The sequence below is a fragment of the Rhyacophila brunnea genome, unplaced genomic scaffold, assembly GCF_057557595.1.
Source record: "Rhyacophila brunnea isolate RB1 unplaced genomic scaffold, BYU_Rbru_1.0 scaffold_12, whole genome shotgun sequence".
Lineage (NCBI taxonomy): Eukaryota > Metazoa > Arthropoda > Insecta > Trichoptera > Rhyacophilidae > Rhyacophila > Rhyacophila brunnea.
The window spans coordinates 28,870,376-28,883,112 of NW_028232774.1; the positions used below are offsets into that span (position 1 = coordinate 28,870,376).

Genomic DNA, 12,737 nt, shown 5'->3' on the forward strand with positions numbered 1-12,737 from the left:
TTCAAAGCCTCCCCCCTCCGCCGTCGTCCCTGCCCAGAGTGACGACGTCCTTTGATGTCTTTGTGTTTAACGTAAGAGAGTTCAAATCCCAAATCTTGAATGCGTTCAAACAATAAAAAATACACCTCGACGACAAATCTCCGTCTTAAACTGTTGAATAAAACATTCCGATTTTTTATCGGACTTCTGTCTGCGACTGTGTTCTTTTTTTAACTTGACACTGCCAATACTTTTTTCACTTGGCCTGGCTACTTTGGTTTTATTGTCATATCATATTTTATGTTACTAATAATTATTCAGCATCGGCGATTGATATTATGTTTGAGACTGTCACGGTTGTTTTTTTTTTATCGTAGTAGATTTCTGGGTTTCCACCGTGTATACTTCTTCTTTCTTTCCTCGACGTTTCGGGCTCGTTGCAGAGGCCAGTATCAAGAGATATGTATAATGATGAAGTATAGCATATTATATTACATATAGAATATTGGATTTTGCTGACAGTGCCGAAATCCAAGACATTTTTAACCGTAACCCATCATCCCTATTATTAATTTCAGGATTACTATGGATTTCGAAGATTTCCTTTACCAATCGTGAGAAATATCCCTTATTCCGACCCAATATCTTGGTTTCGAAGTTAAATTTGTATATTGAATCCTATGAGTGCTCGAAAATTGCTGACATCGTGTAGTATTGTCGGTATATTACACATACGCTTCTTTACCGTTTGAGAAGTTTGGCCTATATACTTTTATATACTTAGGCATCATTGGAGACCTTCGCAAAAGCACTAGCTCCTTATACTAACAGTTTTGATTCCCTGTTAAATCACAATACTTAATAATTATATATCTTACATTTTTTTAAATATTATGATTATACCAAGGCTTTAACTGCGACTTGCTGTCATATCGCCTCTTCTCATCTTGAAGAGGATCCGCCGATCAAGCCCTCACTCAAATCCTGTTAAAGAATTTTATAATTATGCCAAGCTCTCCCGTCCTACCCACCGCCGGGCATCTTTCAATTCGTCGATATTCTTAAAGATATCCACAAATCGCAGCTGTACTCTGTGTCGTTCATATTTAGGGCATTGTAATACTATATGTACAATGTCCTCCAAAATATCGCATTCATCGCAGAGCTTCTTTTCCCCATTGTGTGTCCTGTTCTTAGCTTCAGTATCAGATTAAGCTCATTTCTCTTCAAAGGAAACTCTACAAACCAGATCATCGAACGTAGTAGAATGAAAATATCTTATATAATTTGAAAACACTTCTCAGAAATATATATGCACTAGAAAAAAACTTAAATACGACACCCAGCAGAATTAAAACCTGCGCCCATGTGCTCTAACCACTGTGTTATATATGTCCTACCTAATTTCGACAGACTAAACTACCTCAGTGTTTTTACAATACTCTCTGAAGCGCTTTCTAAATTACATTACTTATTAGCAATCGGTTTTTGTGTTTTAAATTGAAGTATTAAAATACTTTAATTACTAAGCGGTGTCAGGATTACTCCAAATTTAGATGTTCTACATTAGTCGTTTTTAGTGATTCATTCTCTTTCATTTCCAGTCTCTTAATCTCAGCTGACTAGAATCGCTATGCATAACATATAAATAATCAAAATTAATTTTTCTCCTCCAAATCTTGGCAACACCAATTTATTGCCTCATAGATACGATGAATTTACTTTTAAAATTGTTTACGGCTCGTTCATTTACGTGGTAATTATGATCAGTTTCTCCACACCATTCTACTCTCCGTTTCTGAGATAGATGGCAGAAAAAAATGAAAAGGTTGTATCAGACATTATGGTTGAAGGGTCTATTTTTTATCCTTAGCTCTTCAAAGATGGATTGACTTACTGATAAGAAACATTCAGCACAGTTCTGAATGAAATTTGAAATACTCTCAGATCGAGTTTATATACGTATATCAATATAATATCTATATTACATATATATAAGTTATCTTCTAGAATTTCAACTAAAAATAACATTACCCCATCCTTTTAAATAAGTAGGTACCTAGTACTTACGTATTATCATTGCATTTATATATATGTGATTTATTGTTATTTTACGAGATGAAAACAGCTTTTCGTTTCTGCTATAAATATTATAGCTGAAAGGTAAAGTAAATATTCTAAATATAATGTAACGGAAATTATGTCTACATATTATATTCTTGCATTGGCAGCCTACATCCCGCTGCTTTCATTATATCATAAAGGCTTGACGTATATTTAGTACTGCCTAAACTTTGGCTTGTTACTAAGCAATAAATAAACAACAGAAAATGTATTGGTAAAATGATTATATATATAAATATATATCTCTTGAATCTTATAAACTTACATAAGACCATGTAAGTATCTACTCACAAGCAAGAGATTTAAGCTACCAATTAGGTTCATAAAGCAACTCATGTAGTTGCAGGAATAGGTTATAAAATTATCAGATATGTCCAATATGTCAATCGATCGACCGGTCAATCACGAGATAGATTTTAATCGATTGCCTCATATGAATTGAGTTGTGAAAAAATGAAATGTGTTCAGTTATAATATAGTAATATTTTGATAAATTTAATACCGACAGTCTTTAGTGTTTGCGTAGATAATCGGTTCTATACGAATATTTTTTGTCGAAAACAAACAAAAAACATTTAAAACTCTTCTTCCTTGAACATACGTAATTTGAAAATACTGAAATATAATAATATAATAATATCAAAAAATATTTTTGAAAAAATACGACATCCAGCAGGATTCAAACCTACGCCCCCTGAGATTCGCGCCCATGTGCACTGACCACTACTCTACATCTACGTCTCTTATCTAATTGCGATAATGTTATCTAGCAATTTTTAAATTACTCTAGGAAGCGCTTTCTAAGTTGTGTTACTTTTTGGATTTAGTATTTTAAATCAAGTATTAATATTACCACAATAACTAACCGGTGTCAGGATCTTTCGAAATTTTAGTTATAACGTACTTGCACTTATATTATTAAATCTTGTGAATTATTTAATTTAGTTTTATTATTTTGTTATCTTCTCTTTCATAGGAACTTTTTAGTCAACGTACACTTGAGTGCATGGCGACCTTAGTTTACTCTATGCCCTCTAGGGTATCTGTTTCTGAGACATTCCCAGGCGTAAAAACTGCTGATGCTTTATATCCAAATGTATGGATTCGTGATAAGCTCGATTAAGACCGAATGTGGTAAGAAACGGTTGGTTTGAGGGGTCTATATTTGTTATGTTTAGTCATATAACCCAAGAGAAGGTAACAACCCGCGATGTTTGGTTGGGTCTAAGGTCGAAGGGGATGAAGTAGAGCTTCCTCCAGATTAACAGACCGAATTTTACAGCTTCCATATTGACGAAAACCATGAATGCCGTGCGAGATAGAGCAAAGTCTTCGAGAAGACTGAAGAAAAATCCCGAGAAAACTCACGATCCTAAGTAATAAAGTCCCAACTAAAGGATATTTAGCTTACCTAATGGTCCAGGGCTGACTTGACACTGGTATTTTGCATCGTCTTCAAGAAGTACTGGAGAAATGTCCAAAGAATAATCCCCTATAACAAAAAAAAAAACAAAAATTCAGTATATATATAATATAATCTTAATATTAAATACCTTTTAAAAACTATGAAGAGTTATAATATATCTGCACAACACACGTACAACTAATTTGTTATACGTAGTAAAATATTTAGACTGTGAATACATAGTAGAAATAATATACTGAATATTCGACATACATACAACTGTTGTTGATGTCATTTCTGAATTTAATAATTAAAATAAAGTGTTGTATACCTTTATTAAACATAATTGTTTTTCGTTTTCTACTATCTTATAATGGAGATTGGCTACGATTAGGGTTGATTCTCATGCATTCGAGGATGCCACCATTTTTACCACCCTGTGGTACAAGAAATTTTGAGGAGATATATTATATAATTATTATTAAGGCTTAGCAAATCCAATACTCAACAATAATTTGGGAGAACGGTGTGACGTGGTCGGAATGCCTTCGTTTACTGTAACGATTACTTGAGTTTTGATTTATCGAAACATGGGGCCAGATAAAATTTGTTTAACACACCTTATAGCTAATGGTAGTTAAAGTACTATTAATATTAATGTGTCTGCGTTGCAGCCAAATTCTTGTTATAGGACTGTCAGAACCCAGTTTCGGCCTATTCGCTAGGGATGAATTTTGTGAATGTTATTATATGGTTATATCTTGAAGGTCTTAACTCTCAGTGATATTTATTAGTTTAGCATCTATACATTACAAGTCGTAGAAATGGATAAGAAAGACATACTAATTTAACCACACCAGCCTCAGGTTGAGGTTTTAATTGCTAAAAAGACTTTTCATTTTCAGAAAAGCACTCTTTGCTATCTCAGTTATAATCTAGTTTAAAAACTTGATACTACCGAGTCCCCATATCAAGTTAGCATTATAAGTTAGTGTAGTAATAAAAAATGTCTGCTAAAAAAAATCAAACAAACATCCAACTGAGCTTTATTAAATAAGCTCGATGGCCATTTTTCCGGAAGGAAACAAAGTCAGAAATCAGCGCTACAATTAAATATGGTTTAAAAAAAAGCATAAATAATCTATGAAAGTAAAATACTCAAGTTTGATGATTGCACTTTGCTATGTAGATTAGTTTTTAACACAGTTCTCACGTTAATGCTTTGAGATTTATTTACCAGAGCTGCACAGTTTTTTTCAGATCAAGCTTTATATAAAATGAACCATCATTATTTAAAATAAAATGTACTTGAATAATCACAAAAATCTCAAATTCCAATATCTCATACGAACAATATGATAAAACAACCCTTAATCGTAATATTATTATGTGACCATTTTTAAATGCTGTAAAAACTTAAAAATAATCTATTTTAATGGCTACTAAGTCAACATAACTAAATATTATATTCTGCAATGTATGACAATGAATTCCTCAGTGTTTAGTTCAAATTTATTAGCTACAGTAATTGTTTGATGAAATAGTTCGGACTATACCAACCAAAATAATGAAATTTATAAATATCTAAATTGGTTTAATTTTGTACCTATTAATCATTTTCAATAATTGAAAAAATTACAACGTATAACTTATGGGAAACATTAAAGTTTTAACAATATTATAAAAGTAATTATGACTGTTACTTAAAAGTAATTTGCTTCATAAATTTCATCTTAATAAAGCATAGAGGGGTACATTATGTTTGAACATTCGTTCGAGTTATTTAAGTTAAACATGCGACTCGAAGGCCTAATTTTATTACTGTTAAGATGAAAATTGTTACGAAAAATAATTTTATCCTTGAGAATTAAGCCAGGGATGTTAAAAAATAGGAAGTAAAATCAATTTTCAAACACTTAAGTAAGTATATAAAAAAAACGTTGTACTGAGTTACATCATTACATGATTTACAAGTCAATTAAAAACAAACGATATTAACATTAGTCTTTAATGTTATATAATATAATATATATTACATATTATGCTATGAAGACTATTAAATGAGATTGTTATTTTTTTATAATTGAGTGTCATTAAAATATTATCTAAATATTATATAATAATACAACAATTCATTTTAAATCGTTTTGGGTAGGTAAATATTTGTGTTCTAAATGATTTCAGTTTTTTACTATAACACTTGAGTCATTTTTTGTGACCCGGGTTTCGCCTTTAGGCATCTTCAGGCAATCAATAGCAAGCACACAATGAATACAGTTAATTGAAGCGCCTAGTTTCAAAAGCCCCTAAAACGGTTTTTGAAATTTTTTGAGTTAGATAATGTATTTAGATGGATATTTTTATTGGCCAAAGATTGAGCTTGAAAAAACGCCAAAAACCATCAATACGTATGATCAAAAATTAGAGTTCTTTTCAAAACCCGCTAAAATGGTTGGGTGTGCTTTTCAAATACCCCTAAAATGGAAAGCCAAAATACTCTTAAGAATGTAACGGATTAGAAAATAAATACATAAAATTCACAAATTTAATAGAAATAATTTTTTCTCATTTTTCTCAAAACTACCTAAAATCGTTTTTCTCATTTTTTTCAGAACTACATAAAGTCGTTTTAGAGGCTTTTGAAACTAGGCGCTTCAATTATTGTTTATATTATAGCAATTTAATACAATAAATAAAGGTAAAAACATTATAACCTAAGTATGTAATTTTTTAATATTTTGAATACCTACTTAAGGGGGGACATGCTCGTCGAAGGTCAAAATTGAGTTTTTATTGTATTTTCAAACCATGATCCTGGACACTCCTTAAACGTTGTAGATAATTTATTTATATAATTTTGAAGCCTTATTATCCTTCATAGTTATTTTAAACATTTGATGGCTGCATGAAGTATTTTTGTTACATTAAATAGTATTCTTTTAAACCTCTCGCTCTAATGTTTTAGAATATAGTCATATTTCGGTACATAACTGTGCAGTGGTGTTAAGATTTTTTACATTTATTAATTTTTAAACGCATTTATAAAACCATTAGCATAATTTATTTTGAGATAATTTTTGTAAAATATTCACGATAAAAAATTATATTGATAATCTCTGTGATCCCAAATTTGACAAGAATTAGGCATTTTATTATTCAAAAAATCGGCAACATTAACACATTTGAAGATGATTCTAAAGATATTTATTATAAGCTATGTCTTTGACCATTCAAGTGTGATAAACATCTTATGAATAATGATTGCTTTATAATAATTATTGACCTAAGAATAAGGTAGTGTTTTTTTGAAATACGCCATTTTTATGTCATTCCCCAGTGGTTAAGCTGCAACATACGGCCGTAGCCATAAATTGACAAACTATAATTGAAGTAGGGAGTAAAATTATATTGACGCGCGTGTTTGAACATGTACCGTTTAAAAAAAATAAAAAAAAATTCGGTTAGGTTAGGTTAGGTTGCTATCCTAAAACGGTTGAAAAATACTAATATACAATATAATAATGCAGAATAATATACAGTACAAATTGAGAAATAATGTATGCACAAGATAATCGAATAAGAAGAAGAAGATGCTAATTTTGTCATGAGAGATCAGAGAGCATTGTGAACCATTACATCCTTATCTAAAGCGATTTAAAAGAAAATAAGAATATTACTGTTTTCATGACAAATGGATATTGGCCACTATCTATTAGGACCATACTCTGGACTGAAACTCACATTACAAATAATATGTGAACTTGTCACATACGACATTATACTCCGACACAATATTACCGCTCGGCCATCTTTAAAAATATACTAAAATTAATATCATCATAAAACAATATTAATAAAATTGGCGAAGACTCGATTCTAAGTGATTATTTAACATTTACCTTGAGAAAATGTTTTAAATACGATAATTACTGTATGGCAATTGCTACGAATAGTGCGAATTGATTTAATATCTCTTCCACGAAGTAATAAAATTATGATTACAATGCGATTAAATACAATGAGATTATTGAGTCTGTAATCCACACTTGGATAGACAATATCGAAGTGTGCATTCTTATTATTTTCATTTGTTAAAATTTACTTTTGTGGTCGCTATAATGTTATTTTTATACAATTTAAACAAAAAATACCCTGTCGAGTTTTCATTTTATTTAATTTAATCGCGCAGTGAAAAATAAGAAAATTGTGATGAAAATCTACCTGAAGAAGTCTTTCAATCCACAAGATGCTGGTCCATTAATTCCACACCATCAAAATTATTGAATTTAACGAATTATTAGACTCTATTGAAAGTTTCAAAATAAATCCCTCGGATTTAAAACCGGATAATCCGCTTTTCGATCAGTTTCCAATATAATGAGTGAGATTTAGGCATACAATATTTGATTTATTAGACAAAATAAAACATTCAGTCATTCAATTTCACAAACATTTTATCACTTCAAGCTTTAAGAAGCTCTGTATTAATTATATTTAAAAATATTTTTGTTTAATCATTAAGATACTTATAAGACTATTTTTTTTCTAAAAATTATAAAATAATATAGTTTTTTACACCCTTGCATAAGCAAATATATTTTTTATTGAAGATACAGCAAGTGAAACATGTGTTACCAATATTTTTTCTATGCTATATCTAATATCAACTGCTTAATCTCCAAACCAGCCAACTGCACTCTTGACCAAAAATGAAATTTTGATGGCATTTTGTTACAAAGCATGTTTTCCATACTCAAAAAATTTCAAAACTGCTAAACCTATAAATAAATACTCTATCATTCTTCAAACAAAACAGCCAACTGCAGGTGCCAGATTTCCAATATCGTAAATGGAACAACTCTTCTCTTTATACAAAATTTCTTTGTATATAAAATGGAAGCTAAAATAGTATATTAATTCATAGTGCAGCTTATTTGTAAAAAAATCCATGTATATTTTTGGAATTGTTAAATTCCGTTCGATAGTTAAATTATTATGTTTTTTCTCCTTCCTGAACACTTTGCCCAAACGGAGTTAGCTGGTTTGCAGGTTAAGCTGTCGATATGTATAGATTTATGAGACTCTTCAAAATTATCTATTTTTGTTCTATTGAATGTTTCATTCTTAAATTTTGTACATAGTCTAAAAAGGTTGCCGACCCTTAGTAGACTGTTTTAGTCAATGCCAAAAAAAACGGAATGAATGAGTGTAAGTAAATTATCATTGTTGATCCTACGCGTAGTATATAAGCTTTCACAGAGTGTAATAGGTATATTATATTAACAGATTTTTTTTAATATAAAATAAAACTCTGTAACGAACTAGAAGACGTCAAACAAAGAGCATAGTAAACACAGTAATACCCCATTACCAAAAAATATACCGAAATAATGATTTGACAAAAAAGCTTTCTATTGAGGTGTCGAAAAAAACAAATATTTAATACCTACAAAAATAATTATGATGCCTACCTCCACACGTGGTAAAAGTAAAACATAAAAATATGAAATTAAATATTTGAAACGTCTTTAAATTACAAGTGAAATATACCTATTAACAAAAAATCTTGTATGTTTTTAAAAGACTAGGTCGACTAGGATATTGTTTAGCCGAAGAATGATTTTTGAATCCAACAGGAAAACTCATTTAACTTATATGACGGATGTTCTATATTTAAAATTCATCTTTATTTTATTTCAAACTCGTTTTTCTCAGAGTCGAACACCTCTTTGAATATTATGCTGCCTTGGTATTTCGTGATAAGTTTTGATCTCGCGTTTCATGAATTTATACAAATTTTAGTACCTAGTGATTACTTTTTAAAAATCGAATTAGCTAATAAATAATTGCCAGAATTTCTCAGTCCTTTGTTGTGCGAGGTATAGTTTATTCATAATTAATCGAATAATCCTATTCATTGTGCGGGAAACGCGTCACCGAATAAATCATCCGGACAAATTTGTAACCGTAACAAATAATACAAGCAATCAATGAATTTACCTCTCTACCCTTCCGCCATTGAAATAGAATCTAGTTTGCAATGCCTAACAAAGACATTAATACGGCGTTTAAAATTGACCCCCTGCGCGCGGAAACTTAATTGCCGGACTAAGTAACCCCCCGTCCTAGCATTCCTTGTTCAAGGATTTTCCGCAGGAAGCAGGTTAATTGGTACATTCAGGGTCGGATCGGGGAAAAGGAACGAGAAAAATCCCGACGGCGGGCGTGCTAACAGTATTCCTTTTTTAAAAAATAGTATGTATTTATTTACACGCTCCAGTATATATTATAGTATACGCTCTGATAGTATACGTAACTAAGTAATCAAATAACAAGCAATATTTTTCCAAGTGAATTTCTTTAATACATATCACAAATCTACGAATAACTAATATATGATATACTATGACTTCTATATAAATCCTGATATTTTTTAATCTCAGTAATGGTGTAATTCATAAACCATTTACAGAGAAGAGGTCAATTTAAATTTAGATATATTTGAATTTAAAAACAGTTTAAGTAATTAATTTCATAAATATACACATGAAATTCCCTATAGACCAATCGTTGACTGTATTCATTGAAACAAAGAAGATATAATGAAACAATGATTTAACTTTAGATCCCTGTATGTATATAGTAAAAGTCCTACAAAAGGATTGAGTCTTTGACTTTTGAGGACGTGTATAATAAATTCTTTAAATATTGTAGAAATATAAGATGAGAGATAACGCGTTTACAATAAATGAAAATATACTTGACCTATGCGGCAGAAAACTGAACTTTACTATTCTGAACACACTACATGCTACATCTTATACAGTGGAGAATTTGAAGAGGTCCAAGTATAAAAAAACCCATGAAAATACATTTGACTCAAAGGGGAAATAATAGTCCCGTAATTCTCATTAATCGTTCGGAAATTAGAATGAGGTTTGTTAGTAGATACTTAGAATTTTCTTCAAAACAATTAACTCGTGTATTTTAATAATATGCAATAAATAAATTTTATTAATAAGCTGTAAAATTATCATAGCTTTTATTAAAAATTCACAATATTTTAGAAACGTTCATTTATTTTGTAATATGATAATAGTGTTTACGTTTTTAATATTCTAGTAAAGTATTGATTTCAGTCTCGAGTACGCACCTGATGCATCCACGATACAAAACGTCCGCCTGGCGAAATGAATTTATCTACGGGGACATTTATCAGCGATTTAATTAGTCCGTGCCGCAATTACGCGTCTAAATTGTGGTCACCCCTCGCATGGAGTCAGGATATTTACTGGTATTGGACTGCGACCTCAAGCCAGGACATGTGATTGTGTTTGAAATATTAGAAGAAGAAAAACTATTAAATGAAGATTTCTCCAAGCCTATCCAATTCTATATTAATCCCCCATTATATTACGCTAAACGAAAAAATGAATTATATAAGTGTCCGATATACCATAGCTTATTTTAATAAGACCGGATACATCAAATTTACGTAGTTATTACAAAACCTCGATTATTAAGTGCCCCGACTAACTAAGTTAACTACGATAGTTTACCGTTATTTTTGTAATTATATAGCTATTTTTTGTGTCTCAAGCAGGGTTTCGAATCGAAACTGAACCGAAAACTGGAAAAACCGTTTTTATTGTCGGAATAAAAACCGGAACAAATCGGTTTTTTTCTGTTCGGTACATATTCAAACACGTGCCGTAACATAGACTTACTCCCCACTTCAGTTATCGTAAACGCAACACGTCTTACGCCTCGAATCTTATTTCTTGGACTCTTTGGATCACTTACTACCATCCATATGTATAATACAAATAAAATAAAATAAAAAATAATCACTCGGAGTTAAGCCGAATCAATATACATAATATATTTTTTTACTTGAACAGGAACAAAAATCGAAAGGAAAAAAATAACCGTTCGAAGCCCTGATTTCATGTGAAGCGCATACCTTCAAAAGCAGCTAAACAACTGTTTAATGAATGTAACTTTGAGATACATTGAAATAATATGTATCTTTTACTACTGTTTTAGTTGATTTTGAAACTAAGCTAGATTTTTAATAATTAGTATTGACGTACATCCACGATGGCGGAGCGGCTTAATCGTCGACGTATAGCGTTGAGAGTCCCAGGTTTGAATCCTTGGTTTAGTTAGTACACATATTACTTTTCAATTTGTGTATGAGTCAGAGAATGGGCCTAATAGGTTGAGCAAGAGGCTGACATCAATTTCTCGTAAAAATAAAATCTGTTAATAGAAACCTCCACTCTGTAGAAGCCCATATTATGATCTTATTAGGATTTTGAAATAGACCATACTATGGTAGATATATTAGGTAGGTATATTTATCAAAATATGTTATATCCAATTCAAAATACCCGAAACCCGTTTTAGCCTCATTTGAAAGTAAGCACTTCAGGTAATATTAACATTGTGTTATATCGGAGGTTTTAACAGTTCAATTGTGACATCTTATTTATTGAAATTTAGTCGCAGGGTATCATTAAACTTTTGGTGGTAGAAGTACATTATAGTAATAAAGAAATTAAATAGTGAGTTTCGTTATCAAAAACAAATACCATGTTGTTTACAATAAACGCATTAATATTTTGATTGATAGCATCCGGAGTTTGCCTTAAGTTTATGAATAAATTAACAATTTTTTTTTCAGCTTGACCTATAAAAAATATTCGAGGGGGAACAGGAAAATAATATTATGTATTCTAACAAAATGGCGTTTTATACGGGAAGTTAATTACGAATTAATAAGTGGGCGGATACCATATCGATGTCAAAAATAATATTCTACGCGAGCATGTTGAAAAAATGCATTAATTATATTGTCAAAAATCTAAACATCATAACAAAATTAACTTATGAAAAGTCATTTATTATCCATTGTAGGCTTCATGCACGCTTGCATATTTTATGTTTAATTAAATTAAAATAAAAAGTTTTTAAAATCCACGTATTTTTAAAAGTAAATATTATGAAAGTATATGTACCTACTAAAACTGCTTGTTCGTGAAAATGTTTTATTGAAAATGTAAAAGTACGTAAGTGACGATTATTAATATTACATGAGAAATTTGAAAAAGGAATTTTATTAATTTCATTATATATTTTTTACTTCTTAGTATATCCGCTTGTTTGTCATTATAAACATCATACGTCACATCCGAGAATCTATGTCGCTTACTAGTTTAGTTGCATC

The 12,737-nt window shown here is 30.5% G+C and overlaps 1 protein-coding gene across 2 annotated transcripts in view; it reads right to left on the reverse strand.

The window, feature by feature from the left end:
- The window catches only part of LOC147078033 (irregular chiasm C-roughest protein-like), a 622,953-nt gene that overhangs the window by 107,322 nt on the left and 502,894 nt on the right, over positions 1 to 12,737 (reverse strand). For both annotated transcript variants that reach the window (XM_085940191.1, XM_085940190.1), the window contains exon 6: positions 3,515 to 3,595. In XM_085940191.1, coding sequence (XP_085796317.1) covers positions 3,515 to 3,595 — 81 coding nt within the window. The remainder of the gene's footprint in view (positions 1 to 3,514; positions 3,596 to 12,737) is intronic.